General features: G+C 38.1%; 1 protein-coding gene across 6 annotated transcripts in view; it reads left to right on the plus strand.

Annotated features, from left to right (window-relative positions):
* Positions 1 to 19,013, plus strand: part of HECW2 (HECT, C2 and WW domain containing E3 ubiquitin protein ligase 2) — a 174,901-nt gene that overhangs the window by 138,657 nt on the left and 17,231 nt on the right. For all 6 annotated transcript variants that reach the window (XM_068196277.1, XM_068196278.1, XM_068196279.1 and 3 more), the window contains 9 exons: positions 2,256 to 2,339; positions 4,126 to 4,235; positions 7,686 to 7,806; positions 9,726 to 9,839; positions 13,471 to 13,623; positions 15,659 to 15,757; positions 16,917 to 17,046; positions 17,639 to 17,785; positions 18,187 to 18,301. In XM_068196277.1, the coding sequence (XP_068052378.1) occupies positions 2,256 to 2,339; positions 4,126 to 4,235; positions 7,686 to 7,806; positions 9,726 to 9,839; positions 13,471 to 13,623; positions 15,659 to 15,757; positions 16,917 to 17,046; positions 17,639 to 17,785; positions 18,187 to 18,301 (1,073 nt within the window). The remainder of the gene's footprint in view (positions 1 to 2,255; positions 2,340 to 4,125; positions 4,236 to 7,685; positions 7,807 to 9,725; positions 9,840 to 13,470; positions 13,624 to 15,658; positions 15,758 to 16,916; positions 17,047 to 17,638; positions 17,786 to 18,186; positions 18,302 to 19,013) is intronic.

Here is a 19,013-nt window from a genome sequence, read left to right on the forward strand (position 1 = left end):
TGTTGGTATTCCCCGATTCTGCTTCTAGTAGAACCTTGCTTCCTGATTACAGATTCATAATTTCCCACAAACTGAGACTTTCTCAAGAAAAGATGGATTTCGGGTTAAAAGTGAAAGATCAAAGGAGAAAAGATACTGTTTTCTGTACCTCCTAATTTACTTGAGATTATATGTCCTTCTGTACATTTAATTTGGAAGGAGACTGAAGATATATGCCTTAACTGACTTTCTTCAGCAGAATGATTGGGGATTTTAATGAACATAGTTTTATTTTACATTGAATGTGATTGGTCAGAAAAGCCATTCTCTTAAGCTGAATGGTTCCATTCTAATTTTAGTATTTGAAATTAGTATTTTGATTAAGGTATATTGTCTTCCATTATTTCTCTCCTATATCCTTCTAAAGCTGATGCTCCAGTAACATTTTAATTTCTATAAAGATCCTAGTTTTATTTTTCCTGTTTAGTGTTTTAAGACCCTGATTTAGGAAATTATTGGAATCCATGTCTATTTGACACATTGTGAGACTAAGCAACTCCATGGACATTGTTATAACACTTAATAAATTAAGACCTAACTAAAATCCTTCAGTATAAATTCTTTGTATAATTTTTTTTTATAGCGATTAGTCCAACTGCCAGTAATCTCTTCCTTTGAGGACCTCGGTGCAGTTGAAGTGAAATGATAATGATATTAAATATTATTCTTTTTAATATTATGGTAATTATTACATAGGTGAAGAGGAAAATTAGTATCTGGCCAGTGAAAAAGGACCAAGATAATTTGAAAAGATCTCTGACATTTTCTGTCTAAAATAATTTCTCATTCCCTTAGAGAAAGAAGAAATAAGAAGTTGAGAGTCTATTAAAGTATAAAATGAAAGTATGCTACATGTAGAAAGTTGCTGTTCAGAGGTCTGATGGTGGAGTGAGAGCATTATACTTTACCATATCTTTATCATGCATGTTGCCAAGATTAAATCTTCTTCCAAGCCACTGCAGGTAAATCTGAGAGGCTGCTAAATAATGTAAAGGGCTTCAGGCAAAGGCACCTGTTATACATTAAATATAATTTATAGCTTGATGGAAGGTAAAAAGCACATATATTAAAGAAATAACACTGAAATCACAACTCTCACTGGCAGCCCCAGGAAGTCATGGATTGCATTCATTTGGAAGGCTGCATATATTAGTTAACCCAGAAAATGGCCTTCTGGTTTCCGGTGTTGCTGCCAACCGAATGCTAAAATATATTTCGTAATCCACCATTTATTTCCTCCAGTCTTGCCATTTGGGCACTAATGTGAAGTGGGATCTGGAAGTGTCCAGATGTCCCTGCCCTGCCAATTGTATGGAGTGTTTTTGACTTTCTTGTCATTGCTGGTAATAGGATAAGGGGTAGACATAATCTTTGTGCTGAGCTAATGCTGCTGTTCTTATACAGAGGTCTTTACTTTTCTGTTTGGGAGTTTTCTCCTTTAGATTTGGGACAGGTTTTACTACATGGGTTTGGTTCTTGTTTTCTTTTCCTCCAGAAGTGTAAAGCCAAATTAGAATTTATCTCTACTGTACTATCATACTGATAAAGAAAGAAGGTGAAGGATGTACTTGTATTTCAGAATACAGGGAAAGGATCAGCAGAGAAAAAGAATAGGAATCCAAGGACTTATATTCAGTACAGATCCTAAAATTCTGTGTGTAACCATTCTCAGAACTTAGGATGCGTAGATTCCATAACAGTGACCAAACTGAGTCTAGGAGAAAGGATGTGTGCTTGGATAAAATAGAGGGGAGAAATAATACGATTTTTTTACTGGAAGATATCTCAAGTGCAGTGTGGTATGCAAACGCTGGCTTTAAATTCATGAGTACACATTGTAATGTAGGGCTTGCATTTGTACTGAGATTCAGAAGAGACAGTGCACTCTTTAAAGAGTTCACTTTCACAGTAGGAATGTCCTTTTACAGGTTTCAGCCTCCTACTTTGAATTCAGAGAAATGGACTGGAGTGCGAATTTGAGGGATTTTTTTTTTTACTCTTTGGGTGAATGTACTACCTGCCAAGAGCATGAGGGCAACGGGAGCATCCTTCCTCAGAACAATATTTTACTGCTCACATGGACTTGGTTTGGCAGGGAAAAAAAGTAGAGAAAACCATAACCCAGAGATTTCTGATACACTCTGTACTTGTTGCTGCGGTACACATTGATGCCTTATTTGCAAAAGGTATTTTGAAAGCCTTTTTTGCTTGCACAGGGAGAAGATCCAGTTCATCCGGACAGAGGGAACACCTGGGCTGGTGCGTTTATCCAGTGATGCAGACCTTGTCATGTTACTCAGGTAGGCACTGCTGCTGCCCCTGCACATGTGGAACTCTCTGTGGCAGCTGCTCAGGAGCTTTCAGGGAGCAGTGTGTGCTGATGGTGTCACCCAGTCATTTCCCCTTCAGTCCCTGGACTTGCAGCTGGGAGAGCTACAGCTCAAGGCTCAGGTTTTATTTTCATCATGTTCAGTTCTAGATGCTAGTTGAAGTTCACACTTTTCATAGGACAATGGAATCTGAAAGGCAGGTGCGAGACCACTGTGCTTGTGATTTATATGGATTTGCCCAGACCACCTTTAATTGTCCTGTTGCATCCAGCCCTGATGCTTAGAAAGGTGATACAGCTCAGACCTTTATTCTGTGCCTTGTGCTACTTTTAGACTGCATCTGTTTAATTCTGTGCTTTGGGAAGGTCTGGTTTGTAAAGGCAGATACTTGAGAGGTGTTTTTATTACTTAATGTCTCTCTTGCCTCTTCATTGTGCTGTCAAGCATTGTCCTCTTTAGTAAAGGCAATATTCTTACAGACTTCAGGAAATGGAAAGCTGATTCTTTAGTAGTTTTCATTTAAGCTATTACCAAAAATCAGGCAGATTTTTTGCTAAAATTAAACCCTTTTGTCTTAATACTGTGCTCTCATCCACTGTAAAAGTGCATCAAGAAATTCACAGATACCTTTAAAATGGAATCTAGTGAAATAGAATTGACATTAGTAATTGTATTTTGAGGCCAGGTTGCATATTGATAATCCTTTCTGGTCCCTAAATCTCCAAATTATTACAGCTATTAAAAAAAAATCTCATTTTAAATCTGTCTTTGGGCCTTTTTGAAATGTAAATATTGTTTCTTAAAAAACTTTTTAAGATTTTTATGTGTAACTTGAAGGAAAACACCACATGGCCATGACTGCAAAAAGAACTGTCAGAAAGGACCCATTTAAAAAAAATCCATGTAAAAAAAAGTCTAGATACTTGTTTGGTGAACAGACTTAGTAAAAAACATCTTTCATTTGAATGTTGTTTTCATTGCGTTGGGTAGTATAAGATTGGCTTGCAGTTCTTTCTATAGCTCAATTTTTGAAAGTAATTTTTGCGTACTATTGCAGCAGTTTATTTGTGTCATGTTTCACATTCAGAGTACCTTTTGATACCAGATCCATTCTGACATTAGATATTCTGTCCCTTTTTGGATTTGCTTGTGTCAAATTTGGGAAAAGACTGAAATTTTAATATATTTATATATGCATACATACTCACACACACATGCAGTTATTAGGCTGCAAAATGTTTGGGTTTTTTTCCGTTAAAAGTTGTGTATCAATAATAGATGAAGCATGAAGTAACTGAGCTTGAACACGCTAGATGTGATACCTGGTTCAGCAGGAGTGTTATTAAACATCAAATGTTATGCTAACAAGCTTACCAGTCAATATACTTAACAAGTTCAGATGTGACTCTTAATCCTGGAGGCTTAGAATGTTTCTGAATAAAGTTATTGACCCCTTTGTAATGAGAACATTAAAAAAAAAAAAAAATAGGGAGGCCCATGATTTTTCAAGGCTGATTAACTATATTTTAACCTTGAGAACAAATACCCATATAGCAGTTACTCCTTCCCAGTACTTTCAAAATCTGCTTGAGGAAATGGCAGTAAAATATTTCGTAGCACTCTTAAGTGTGCACAGTAGAAACAGGTAAGTGACTTCCAAAGAAAGCAGGTTAATAACTAGAGATTTATTCCTAGAAAGTGACACCTGCCAATTATTCAATAAATGTATTCTTTCTTCTTTGCTCCTTTTTTCCAGCTTGTTTGAGGAGGAAATAATGTCATATGTGCCGCCACATGCCTTACTTCATCCTAGTTATTGCCAGTCCCCACGAGGCTCGCCGGTGTCTTCACCTCAGAACTCTCCAGGTAAGTTGCTCAGGCAAAGCTTCTGCAGGGGCTCCATGAAACCACTTCTCATCCTTGATAAGACAAAGATCTAGAACTATTTTTGGGCAAAGTCAACACGTACAATTGCATTTGGCTGTCAGACTTGAACTTTTGCCTTGGGCTCACAAAATTCTTTGCTGGGTGTATTGCAATTTCAGGGGTTGTGATTTTGTTCTGACTTGTAAAAAAACATTCAGACTTGTTTCTCACTGATGTGAAACAACTAAGTGACTGCTTATGCCATCATCTTGATGCCTGGAGAATTAAAAGTATAGATCTAATACCTGTATATCAAAATGGCAATTTTAATAGGGACAATTTTATGTATAAAAGCCAGCTCGTTATACTTTAACATGAGTTCACAACACAGCATACTGCAGCTGTCTAAATATTCACGTCAGAACGGAAGGAAACCAATATTTCAGATTCTGAGTTGCAGATCAGAACTAAATTATTGCAAGTATGACAAGTTCCATTTGAAAACCACGTTGATATATGTTGCTATGCTTAGTTTCCTCAAGATAATATACAAATCAGAAGTGGCTTAAGGGGGGTTCTACAAATTTGGTAAGAAAAGCATAGATAAATAGAGAACATTTAGGGTGTAAGCAACTCTAGGTATTTCCAGACAGCAAGAAGTTTTTATCAGAAAAAGATACTGTGATTTTCATGGGCATTTCCCAGTCCACAGTAACAAAAAGCTTTGCCTTTTCATGGAATCAGATTAAATGCATTCATAAACATGTGGTAGCTTTTCCTGCTGTTGGACAAAGGACGTCTGTAAGATATCTCTGAAGAAACTATCTGAAGACTTTAATGGTCTTACGGCATTCTGCGAAGCAGTGAAATACAATATTCACATTTATTAATACTTGCAGTATGTATATGGTTTGGATACAATTGTTTCCCTTTATAGAAAAGAAGGGAATGATCTGCATGTATACATCTTACTTCCAACTGCAAACCTGCAGTCTTTTATAAATAAAACCAGTTTTGGCTTCCACAGTTAAGATTTCTTAATCACTGGTACATGCACCAAAGCATGCTGGGCATAGCTTCATTCCAACAAAGTAATTACAAAATACACTCAATCTTTAACATGTGATATTCTCATTTATTCAAAGTAGTAGCAGATAGTAGAGAATGAACAGTGATGGGTTTAGTCTCATTCTCCCTAAAATTGTAATCTTTCTTCTGGCTCACAGAAAAATATAGAGAGACCATTGAATCTCCCTGTCAGTCTGCAAGCATGCACGTTTGTGTTGGTGTACAAATGACTTTTTTGATGAGAAATTGTAAATAGCCCATGTTTCTATGGAGGCTCTGTGTTTTCTCATCAGCTAAGCTGGCTGTGCTGCACTGCACGAGGTGGGGTGTTAAGGATCCATTGTTCAGATCAGTCACAATCACTTGTACTTTCTGTTTTGGAAAAGACGAATAGTCATGAAGCTACTCTTTATATCTGCTTTAGAATATAACCTCCTTGAAAATCAAGTATGATTATCACATCACCGGTGGTTTTTAGCTCTTCCATTAACATCTTTTGTTCCCAAGGCGGAAGTAATCACTATAATTGCCCAGGAATTTCTTGGCATATGCATCTGATTTGCACTGAGGACTTGTCATGTGCTGACAGAACATTATGATGCTGATCTCTGGACCATGAAGTAATATGGTATTAGATTCATGTTTTGTGGTACCCTTTAAAAAAAAAAATCCAGCTTCCTTGAGGGGTTAACATCAAAGTATATTTTTGTTGCCTTTTTCTGGTGACTGCGTTTTTGTACATAGTTTGACCCAAACCAAAACAAGAGAGGGAAAAGGCCAATAGTTAAAAGGCTTGTTTACTGTTCCTGTAAGTTTTCAGGAGATTTCAGCTGAGTGTCCCTTTAGAAGCTCTTGGTGCTCTCAGTAAAAGAGGAAAACCACTATAGATGAATCAGTGACCACGATCTTTTTTGCCAGAGGCGTCCTTCATGCTCCTTTTGGAGCCCTGCAGGTTCCGTGATATTTACTATTCCTCCCACACTTCACTTCAGCCTGGAACAAGTGCCAAGTGTCTTTCTGGTCAGACAGGTCTTTTAAAGACCTGTTCAATGGCGTTCGGTGTTGTTAGTGAGCTCACTGGCTCTTTCTGATCTCTGCACAGATAGACTGTGCAGCTCCTTCCAGCCCCCACTTCCGCAGGATGTGCTGTCGCCTTTTCGTCAGACCCATGGGCTTTGTGGCTGCTCTCCTTCCCCTGTCTCTGCCCACAGGCTGAACGGATGCACCTCCTCTCTTGTATTACCTGAAACCTTACGTTCCCATGCCTTTCCCCACAGCAGCAGTCAGTGTTTCTGGATTGGCTTCGGTTCATGCCGGGAGCCAAAAGCAAACTTGCATGCGGAACTGAGTTAAAAGCCACAACTCTGCAGAGAAGTGCTGCTAAACTGCTCATTTGTGCTTTCAGTGCATTACAGGTGACCACTAGATCCAGAGAAGTAGTTGGCAACTTCTGTGTACTTTAGAGCATGAAAAATTTTAAACATCTTTTGAATTTTTTGTGTGGGATGTCTACACAGCCACTCAGGGAAGGAGTTCAACTGCCTCCTTGGCACCCTGCCCCTCGCAATCAAATCGGTGGAAATCATTTATCCAGAGAGGCAGTGGAAGTCCTAATGATGGCCATTTTCAGAACAGATGAGACTAAACACCTAATTTGCATATACCGAACTTGTACATGCAGTTGCAGGGCAGGTGTTTTTTTTTTTTTTGGTGTGCAGTTCTCATCTCTCCTTGCTTTCAAGAAATTGACCCTCAAAAACAGTTTGTCAAAATTAAATTCAATTGCATGACTATCCTGTATGTTTCTGCAGCCACAGATTAGAAGTTCTACAAACTTAAATTTGGTGTTCTTTCTATTCTTCCTATATTTTTCTTCCTTGTTACTTCCCTGGGGAAAAAAACTTCCACTAAGGAGTGTCCAAATGTTTTCCTTCTTCCTCTTAGTGTAGTCAACAGGGGCAATGCAGAGTGCAGTCTGTTGTTGCTTCATTTCTGAGTTGTCGTTTTCCTGATAATATTAAAACCAGAAGAGAACATTTACCTTATGAATTATTATAAAGGTTAGACATAAAGTGTACTTGAAAAACAAAAAGTCAAGTCTTTCTAGTTGCTTGTGTTGTTTTTAAAATACATCTTTTGCATTGACCTGGATTTGCTCTTTTAAGATTGACTTTTGAAAGATGATACTATAGGAAGTGAGCAACCAAAAAGTCTTGGATGCAGAGCAGAATTGAAGATATGCAGCTTTTACTCTTTATAAAGGTGACTAAACCAAATACATACCATGCATACCTTTTGCTGTGAAGGAGTCTTTCCAGTAGCAGATGGGACATCCACCAGTTCATGTCACTCAGCTCATTCTTTGCCTGTTGCTCCCTGCAGGTACTCAGCGTGCCAATGCCCGAGCTCCAGCTCCGTACAAAAGAGACTTCGAAGCCAAGTTGAGGAACTTCTACAGGAAGCTGGAGACTAAAGGATATGGACAAGGCCCAGGGAAATTGAAGTACGTTGTGCATCTCATGAAACTGGATTTCTTTTCAGGCAGCGTGCTTTGCCTCACGCGTCTGCAAGCTTCTTCCCATTAGAAAGAATGCAGATGTTATGGTTACCCAGGTATTTCTGGGAATATGAAACCTGTAACAAAAGACTTAATGCCAGCATGGAATTCATAGCAGAGCACACAGCATGTTCTGAGCACCTCTGTGCTTCCTCCAGCTATGTTTTTGTACAGACAATATTATCGATACAGTGCCAAAAAAAGCTTTGGGAAGAGGCCTACAGAACAGGAGGCATCTGGATTTTTCCATTATGTTATAAACAGTTATATTTTCTCATATCTTTTTCCACTAAAAAAAAATAGATTGGCATATCTTTTGTACATCATTGCCTGTCCTGATACCACAGTCCTCTTTAGTAAAGAGGATTCGTACATTAACTGTTACTAAACTTTAAGGACTGCCTTAAAAAAACTGTTAATATTTTTATTTTAGCACTCTGAATGGTAGAGTACTTGGAGTGAGGTCTTCCCTCCTTCATTTATTTGCTAATCATGTGATTATATGCTGTTACATATAATTATCCTCACAAGATACTTTCAAAATTTTGTAAATTACCAAGTCTTGTGCCAGTTATCAAACTCATAGCCATGAGGCACTAGAACATGATTTAATCATTTCCTCTATTATAAAAAAGGGGTTTCCTATTTTTTTATTTCTTTCAGTCAGTCACTTCTCTTATTTTGCAGAAATCTGTGCAAAGCTCAGACTTCATTCATGTGAGCTTGTTAGAAGTTTTGCAAAACTGAAATGGGATTAAAATGCTATTGTTTAGACAAGTCTTAAGAGGCAAAGGTTGAGCAACGTCTGCCTAGAATTTAATGAAATCATAAACAGTTAAAGCCTTATCTATGCAAGCTTTGTCCTGAATGCTTGGGCAAATAACTGGTGGAGAGCATTCACTCTCTGTAATAATCTGTTCCATTTCTTACACCCTTTTTTCCCTGTCCTTTCTTCCCTGACCTATTTGCCATCACACTGTAGATTTTTAAGCTGTAGTTTGGCATGTGAATGGAAGTTTTCTCTGGTTGCTTTCCCAGGCAGCAGTGCTGACCTGTTCAAAGCAGGGCCCAGCACACTTCCACTGCTGCCTGGGTCCTCTTGTTGCCCAGGTGCCGTCTCAGTTCCTGGGCTGTCCCCTTGCGCGTCCTCGGCAGGATGGCTCAGTGCAGTCACTGAGCTCTGCAGGGCCAGAGGGGCTTTGCAGGAGGCTGGGGTGGGTTCAGCTGCCTTCCTGCAGGCTGCAACAGCTGCAGTCTGATGGGCACGCACAACAGGCAGCATTTGAATATAGGGCAAGTGAAGTTTCAGGGAACTAATTAAACACATTTTTTTGGCAGAGGATAAAATATTTGAGTAAGGAGGATTATTTCACCTCTTATTTTAGATCTTCATGACACTTCCTCATTTTCACAATTTTTCTTTCAGAAGGTACATTGCGTTTTCACATAAGATGTTTCAGTGGGGTTTTGTACAAATAACTGCTATTCCTTCTGGACTTTTTGTACCATCCCACCGTCAAGGATAATGTAGGGATGTGTGTTTCTGGGTTTATCATACTGTGAATTTCCATGGTTTTATCTTTTTCTATGTTAAGAGATTGATTTTTATGGAAAATACGGGACTCTTACTCACAGTTAAACTCAACTTAGGGGCCCAGCTTTAGGACATTTCTGCTTAAGACTTTAAGGAAGAACTAAGGTAGACAAAACAAAACTACTCTTCTTTGTACAAAGGACATTTTATTGAATCATAAGGAAGAGCATTGGAGGAAATCACCCTGGTTACTATCCTGCTGTCTAAATAGATGTTTCTGAATGTGGTTCATGTTCACAAATTGCTGTTTCAAAATAATTTTGCCCTTCAGATTAATCATCAGGAGAGATCACTTGTTAGAAGATGCCTTTAACCAGATCATGGGCTACTCGAGAAAAGACCTGCAGAGAAATAAGCTCTATGTCACGTTCGTTGGGGAAGAAGGGTGAGTAGAACAGGGAAGTATTTGTGGTCTGAGAACACAGTGTCTTGCAGCTCCTCTCTCACCAAACTTGTTGTCTAGAGTGAAAAGAGGAAGGACTGTGGTCAGGAAATGCCACATACACAAGCCTAGAACATACAGCTGTTCAAGATGGCTTCTTAAGCATTTTGCAATGTAACATATTCTGCCTTTGCAGAAGTGATGTGAATGCTTATGTGACTTTTCCCAGTAGTTGGTGTGTGTTTCAGAATGTTGCTGGGAAAGCAAATTAAAACCCAAACAACTTTCTTGTGTTATTCATATTTCTTTTCTCTCAGTGCTGTTGGGTCTCCAGGGCTTACCAAAAGACAGCTGCCATTTGTTGGAGGGAGCATGCTTTCAGAGTAGGCTATGAGCTCAGTCCTTAATTTAGCCCCTGTCTGAGGCACTGAGAGCAGAAAGCCCTCAGTGCTACAGGAGATGCTCACTGCCTCTCCAGGCCAGGGCCTGCATGACAAATAAAAGCAACTGGGCAGTTGCCAGTTGTTAAAAAAAACCCAAATATTCCCCACGCTTCAAAGTCACATTCAGAGAATGCTCAAACTGTGTCTAATGAAAGTCTAATGTGCTACAGGTTGTGAGATGTGCTTTGCAAAGCAAGATGTGGTTCGATTTCCTTTGCAAGTGAAACTGAAACAATGTACTGTTTGCTGCTTTTGTCTCTTGATTTATGCCCCCTTTGGCAGGTCTTAAAGCCCACTTGTCTGTTGTTGAAATGGTTTGTGAATATGTTTATAAACATTCAGATTTTTATTCCATGATATTCAGAAAACTGCAGCACAGCTCTTGGAATGCTGTAGTGTGGGCTATTGCCATGCAATGTGTGAGTCTTTAAAATGCAAAGTTTTAATAGATACATCTCCTACAAGATTAGATAAAATTAATATGTCTTTGAAAATCTCTAAATCCTGCTGTTTGTTTAAAGTTCACCCTGAAGCACTTAGTGTTAATAAAGACCCAGTGAAGTCTTAAAATAAAGAATGTTTACAGCTGAGAGCCAAGTGTGGACTTGTTCATATAAATAATATCACCATGCTGTCTGAGGAAAAAGTCAGAACTGGAATGGCAAGGCTGGTGCACAATGAGATTATGCTATATTGACAAAGGAGGGTGGGGATGCAGGAGCAAGGCCTGTGTTACACAGCTCCTACAAGGCTTTACTTTCACAGCTACAGCCACAAATTAGACTTAAAAATGAAAGGGAAATTTTTTAAATCATACATGAGATAGAGATTGATCCACATACACCATTTCCATCAGATGTCACACTTTTGCATTTCAACACTCAGCAACATGAAGAGTGACCTGGAAATGGGAGTGACACCTCCTGTCCCCATTATATCCATCTTTACATGCAACTCTAGCCTTAATGGAAAAGAATCAGTTAATTAGGATCAAAGTCAAATTAAAATGATGTCAGTCCTTTATTTACACATCTGTGTTTTTAATGAAGAAAGGATGTGTGCAAACAGTATTGTTTCATGAGAGATGGTGCAAGGATATGTGTCACATCCAAGTACTCATTTGGCCAGGTGAAGAAAGACAGGTCAGGGTGGAGGAGACGAGGAATACTGAAAGTTAATTGTTTCCTATCTGCTCCTCCTTTTTTAAGAGTGTAAGTAGGAGTTTGCTTTTGCATTTCTTTTCCTCTTGGTAAAGAGATGTAAGTCGTAAAGTAATGGGTAAGGAAATACTTGCATAATACAACATTCTAGTAAGTATTGATTTATTAGTATATAAAATAGTAAGTGGGGCAACTTAGACATGGTTATTGCTCTTCAAGTGATTTCTGTCATAAGTCTCATAATGTGTATCTTCTTCAAATCTTCAGTTTCTATACTCATCAATTGTGATGCTCATTTAGTGGTTTTTATACACTCATTCATTTTGGTAATACATTATGAAAATTTAGATAGAAAAAATATGGTTCCTTGTTTTTCCTGAGTTCTTTGAACTCCTAGGAGAAGCTGCTTTGCATTTAAGAGTGGTAAATCTGAAGTACTAATGGTGCTTCCAAGGAGACATGAGTCATGTTGCCAACAACATATTACTCTCCTGAATATCCAAATGCCCCACAGTTGCAGCTGTTGTGTGGTTGCATACTTCTTGTATGAAGTTTTCTCACCCTTGTGCCAAGCCTTTAATTGTAGGATAAATCTGACTGGCAGTGCAGGACTCTCCTGATTGATTTATTTAACATGACTCACGGTAACTGCATACAGAGGGAGCTGTATGAAGTGGCTGATAGTCAAGCACACAGTTTTCTTTCTATCTCAGGATTTCTTAGTGTGTCTGATTATCCCAGAAGTTTGCAAGAGTCTTGCAGATGACCCTTTACTAACAATGATATTCGTGCCAAGAAGAAGACCCAACAGTTGTCCATGATACTGAACTATTTTTGAATTTTTTTCTCTAATTTGTTGATGGAATCTACCCTTTCTTGCCAGGGTAAGGATCTGTTTCAGTACTTCACTGCTGAAGCTTAACAGAAGTGAAATGCTTCCAAGTGACTGAAGGGAAAATGTTTTTTATTCAGCTGAGGAAAGAGGGTTTGTCCTCAGCTTGATAATGGCTCCTAGCCTTTACTTTCCTGACAACTTCATCCTCAAAACCAACTCTCATTTGTGGTTGTCTTCTGTAAAAGTTCATAAGCCAAAACATTCGTAGCAGGAGTTCTTTGTGAAAGCTGACCTTCTCTGTGGTACATCTGTCTGTGCATTGTCTTAGTACTTGAGTCAAATATTAAATCTTTTATCTATAAAATATGTATCTTTCTGTCTATTTCTTAGGGTTATAAGAAACCTCTCCTCCCCACTGGAAAACTCGTGGATTTCTGTTTTGCAGCTCTAATAGAGCATTAACATCATACCTAACTCATTTCACTGGTGACCTGCAGAGTAATGTCACAATTCAGTCTCAGTGCATTGTCAGCAATGAGTTTGTTTATCATTCAGGAAGAAGGGGTTATTTACATTCATTAGCACTGGAATCTTGAAATAGGGGAAAAAAAGAAGAAAACAACAAATAAAAAAACCCAACAAAGGAAGTGCACTCTCCAAAAGACATTTAAATGCACTCAAGTTTGGAAGACAGACAAGAAAATTTAGACCAAGAAACATAAATCACTGAAGTAATCTCAGATTATATTGCTAGGGAAAACAGAAATATTATCCCTCAGATTGTCCTATGGTTGCACGTCTGCAAAGACAAAATATGACCATTTTTTATTTTCATTGTTAATTTATCAGATGCAGATAAGTCTGATTTTGGCTCTTTTCATGATTTTCCTCCTTCGTGCCCTGGCCAGCCCCAATTATTTGGTTATATTCCTGTGGCAAAGAAGCCACCACAGCTGGAGCCAAAGCTTTTTTCTGAGTGCAGCCCACATGGAGAACTTCATTCCAGTCCTGCAAGCCGTTCCATTTTAGAATAGTCCCTTGAGAGTTCCACATACTTTTGCATTAGGCAATCTGCATGGATAAGGATTTTGGTTAAAATCTTACGAAATTTTAATCAAGATATAGTGTAAGGAATGTAGATTTAAAAAAAAAAAAAAGCCTCTTACTTCATAGTAATGCCAGGTTTCTCTTTAAAGGTTGGACTACAGTGGACCATCAAGAGAGTTTTTTTTCCTGGTGTCCAGGGAGCTCTTCAATCCATATTATGGTTTGTTTGAATATTCAGCCAACGATACCTACACAGTACAAATAAGTCCCATGTCTGCTTTCGTAGACAATCACCATGAGTGGTAAGAATTCTTTTCTTTTCAGATACATTTTCTGTTATTCCCACTTGTAGAACAACTGCTCAACTCTGCTCAAGACATGTAACCCAGAATATGATCTTTTTAACCAGCAGCAAAATAATAGCATTCCTTTAGACTTCCTTGATTTTGGTTTCTCTTGTGGTTTTTTAAATGATCTTATTTCTCACAAGGTCAGCAAAATTATGATTTGGAACATGTATCATGGGATTGTCTCACAACGCAACTCCTTGCATTTCTTGTACATTAGTAGTCATTTCATCAAAGCAGTGTTAACCTCTTGTGTACTAGAAAAAAACAAGAAAAAATAGCAACACATCGATTTTTTGTCAGCTAATGAGATGAAGAGAGGTTTCAGGCACATATTACTGTATGTAATTTGTTTGAATCTTCCTAAAGAGTACAGAGATCTCAGTGGAAAAACCCCAACATACGTATTGGAAGGAAATCTGTGGTGATATCTTAATTGGGGGTAAGGGGGAGACTGCTGATCACACAGCTTTGAAACAGTCTGTACATTCAGCCATGCTACTAAAACAGTTATCGAGGATTTTTGCATAATCCTATTTTCACAATTATAAACCAGTTTACATCACCCTCAGTTGATTTAAGCCATGGCTTCACCATAAATCTGTAAAGCTGTGCTGTGACTATTAACAGAGAATTCTGCTGTGTAAGTAGATGGATTGCATTAATAGTGGAATGACATCTGCTCATCTCTGTAGGACACATATGCACTGAGTTCTTATTTTTTGAAAGCCAGTTATGAAGAATGAGTATTAGAGGGGAATCTCATTACTATTTTACAAATGAAAAGAAAATTATCTGGTTGACAGTTCAGTTACTTGAAGCAACCTGCCTGTTGAACTCCAGTATCTCAAGTCTCTATTGGAAAGGCAGAACAGCCTGGCATAGAGGTGAGAGAAAACCCTTAGGTGCTGTGCAGCTTCTGCCAATGGTTTTTATTCATCCCTGGCTTCTGCAGTGCTGGACCAGAGACCTGGGGAATGAAGGAGGCATGAGCCCTATCTCTTTCAGGGAGTGCTGGTTTTGTACAGCCTCGGGGAATTCAGAAAATGCACTGTGACAAGCAATTTATGCATAGAAAGGGGAAGGCTCTGCAAGTCACATCCTCATCTTGCAAACATTGTACAAGCAGGTATAATAAAGCCCTAATTTTTCCAATAAAAATGTTGTAAAGGATACATAAACAGAAAGTTCAAGAAACATTTATTCTGAAAACAAACACTAGACTTTAATCTAGTTCTAGAATTGTGGAAGAGTTTCCACGATGGATCTTGATTCTCATGGGAATGTTTGGAAAGACCCTCCTATTTCAAGGTTGCTGCCATTTGATCTCAACCCTGGCAAACTTCCTCCTTACACACCCAACAAAATGAAGATAATAAGGGAAGAAAGGGAGAGGTGAGAGAAGGAGATTTACATTCTGTTGACATAGGGCTGGAGAACACTGCAATACATAGAAAACTTTCTGGCGCTGTTAGTGAAAATATACATAGAACTCCTTAACCACAGTCAGAAGAGGGAGCAAGGAGTCCCTGCAAGTAGGAAAGACAGGCAGCATGAGCTGTCAGGCTGGGAAAGATTAAAAGAAACTTTGGCCTCTCTATAACATGAAAACAAGTTAATTCTGTAGGGGTGTGAAATAGAAATAGACAGTGGCTATCATTTTGGGAGATAATGCATTTATAAAATGCTCTAACCCAATCAGCTCTGGCAGGGGCTGATTGGGTTAAATATAGATTTGACATTTTTGAGCAGTTGTAACTAAGGTATCTGATGGATTTACCACACCCTGCAGACTTGCTTTTTAAATTTTTTTTTCCCTGAGCCTTACTGAGAATGTTAAAGAAACCCAAGAAATAAACAAAAATACCACAATTTAGACATAGCTGTCTGATTTAATAATGCTCTTTGGAAATAAATGCAAATTTTGATGACAAAGCAGTGTACCAACCACAAAGTTTCAGCATCACGACTGTAACTCTTTCTCTTCCAGGTTCAGGTTTAGTGGTCGAATTCTTGGTCTTGCTCTGATACATCAGTATTTGCTGGATGCCTTTTTTACAAGACCCTTTTATAAAGCCCTCCTCCGAATGTGAGTAGAATTGTTCTGTCTCCTCTTTTGTTTGGTTCCTTCCCCATCAATGATGCCATTTTGTGTATGGATTATTTATGATGCTGTATTGACAAAGGAGACAGTCCATTATTTCTAATTTAACAAACTGATTTCAATCCATGAATTTTTTGAAAAATTTCCTTGTTCCCACTACCTCAGAATGTTGTTTGTGATCAGTATGAGAAGCTCGTGTTTTGTTTTAGCGCTGTTAACATCTTTCTTCTACAAAATCTTAGACTTGAAGATGTACAATGCAGTGCTGTGGGCTTATTCCAGATACTAATAGAGTTCTTATTCCTTTGTCATGTAATGACTCACAGGATAGGGTATGAATCACTTCATAACTTAGACTGCACCATCCATTCTCAGAGGTAGACTGATTGTTGGCAATCTCCATTTTGAGGAGCTGTACTTTGATAGACTTCAGACTTAGTTTGCAGAGCTACTGCTTCTGTTCTGGCTAAAACAATGAGAGCTGTGCTAGCTCAGCATGTCTGGACCCTAAGACCAAGTGAACTGAAGGTGCTTTACTTTTTATTTGAAAGCTGGATTTGAAATGTCTGGAAGCATTTTTTTTCCTATTAAACATTGTATGTTCGAGTAGTGGGGAGTAATTAATCCATTCCTACTGCACATATATTTTTAAAACACCTAAATGCTAGCAGCATTATTTTAGTGAGAAGGACGAGGTAAGGGAAAGTATAGCAACTATGTGGCAAGCTGGAAATCTAAGCAGTTCAACAAATAATGTAGATGAGGCAGTGTAGCTACATAAACAAAAAGGACACTGCTTGCTTGTTTGAAAAATCTTAAAATTTCATTTATTATTTGATTCTTTTTCTCTTCAATGTATGTATTTTCATAATTCCTAAATGTGCTTCACGGGAATTATGGGGCAGACTCACCATTAAGAAGCAATGTGTCTTCGATTAAATTCTGGAGTTTTGTATATTTACAGAGTTACTTTGTCTTATACAGTAACTGCTGTTACCAGGCAAATAAACAGAGATTTGAAATTGTCCTCTTTATTGATGTTTCTCTTGGCTCCCATTCACAGTCTGTTTTGTCTGAGTTTAGTTACTGAGCACAGGCTGCTGCCATCATCTGTATTTGTGTGTTTTCTTCTTTCTTCTGTCAGACTCTGTGACCTGAGTGACCTGGAATATCTGGATGAGGAGTTTCACCAGAGTTTGCAGTGGATGAAAGACAATGACATCCACGATATCCTAGATCTCACGTTTACTGTAAATGAAGAAGTTTTTGGGCAGGTGTGCAAGTTTCTCCATTTCCTTGGTGCATTCTACTGCTAGATAGACATTTATTTGGACAGAAGAACGAGTGTCCCTCCATGCTGCTTTGAACTTGTATTTTAAAAATTCATGCTGGTGAAACCAGTGTTGAAATCTGAGGAAGAATTAATATTTGTAACTGGTCAAAAATGTTTTTCTGGCTAAGGAGATTTTCTGGAGAATATCCGAAATATCAGACTTTAGGATTGCTTTACTAGAAGTAGTTTACCTGAATTTACTTGCAGCAAAGTTGCCATTCAAAGGTATTACAATACCTTTGTTAAGGTGTTATTCAGAAAAGATCAACGCTTTAGTCACTGTAAAGATTGTTTCTTCTTCTCAACTTATTCTTAAATCTAATTATGGAGGTTCCTCAGACTAAATTGAATTTAAAATATTATTTTTAAAAATAATTTTTGTATGTTCTCTTACTTCACATATTCCAGTTTGCTAGACAGGCTTGGTTAGTGATTTTGAGGAATTACTTCAGCCTAAAAATTTAAATTATTAACAATTCCTTATTTTATCTTTATAATAACTGTGTTGTCACTTGGTCATTTTTTGTTCTAAGATCACAGAACGGGAACTAAAACCAGGAGGTGCCAATATTCCAGTCACTGAAAAGAACAAGAAAGAATATATAGAGAGAATGGTAAAATGGAGAATTGAGAGAGGAGTTGTACAGCAAACAGAAAGTCTGGTTCGTGGTTTCTATGAGGTAAAAAGCTCCAAAATTAAATTTACTTTTTTTCTCCTTCCAAAATATTTTTCTCCTTGTATACATTTCCAAAATACAGGGTCCCAAATATAATCAGAAATGCCCTTGCAGATATTGGAAGAGGAAGGGAGGGTAAAAAAAAGTTTTTTTAGTCATTTATCTAAAGACTGTGGTTATGTATCTACTTTGCACTGGACAATACTCTTGATCACTGTATGATACCATTGAATCCTTGCTCTGTTTCTGCATTGGGTCTCTGAGACTTGTTTGTTTAAAAAGACAAAACCTGAATTCTGAATTACCTGAATGATACCTGGTAAATACCTTAGTAGCAGACTTTATGGGAAGGCACAAAGCAGTACATGAAGAAATGTTGCCATGCGTTTTATTTCCTTTCACAGGTGGTTGATGCAAGACTGGTTTCTGTATTTGATGCCAGAGAACTGGAACTGGTTATAGCTGGAACAGCAGAAATTGACTTGAGTGATTGGAGAAATAATACAGAGTACAGAGGAGGTAACTTGGATTTTGACTTTTTCAGTGAGAGTGTCGAGGGCTCTGGATCTCTACCTAGTTTTCAAGACAGTAAAGAACCATCCCATGAGATAGATTTATAGTAACTTTTGAGCTTCTCTGGTTAAGTTAGTGTTGGAAGGAGGTAATTTTTTCCATTTTAGTTTGATTTGTTGCATCCCCTTGCAGCTCTTTCCTGGCTGTTCTTGCCAAGACAGCACGACAGAACACTCTTGTCCACAGAAAGTACCATGCTCAGCTGCACACTGGGAGTACCTGGGAGAGAAATGGAAATGGTAGCCATTCTTAGTTGGATGTTCCTCTTTTTTTTTACACACTCAATGTTGACAGGAAATTAGAAGCAGTCACAGTGACTGCAGGCTGGTAGTTGAGATCATTTGAGAGCAACAGAAAATTTGGGGACTGTGAGATACTGTGAGATGGTTGTAGCATCATTTGTAGCTTTGGATAGATAAAGTAGGACAGTAGTGGAATATTTCAAGAATTAGTATTCCTGTTAGTGACTGATTAATGGAAGAAATGATTGCACAAGAGATCTCAGTTCTTTTTGTCATAGTACATTCATTCTCTGCCTTTAGGATTTTTAAGCATTTTAGGAGTATTTCTCTCTCACCTTCTGCCTTTTGATGCAATTGGATAAAGAATATCGCGTTATTGTGCCTAGGGCCAAACCAGTAAAAGCTTACTAACTATT

The sequence above is a fragment of the Anomalospiza imberbis genome, chromosome 7 (genome assembly GCF_031753505.1).
Source record: "Anomalospiza imberbis isolate Cuckoo-Finch-1a 21T00152 chromosome 7, ASM3175350v1, whole genome shotgun sequence".
Taxonomy (NCBI): Eukaryota; Metazoa; Chordata; class Aves; order Passeriformes; family Viduidae; genus Anomalospiza; species Anomalospiza imberbis.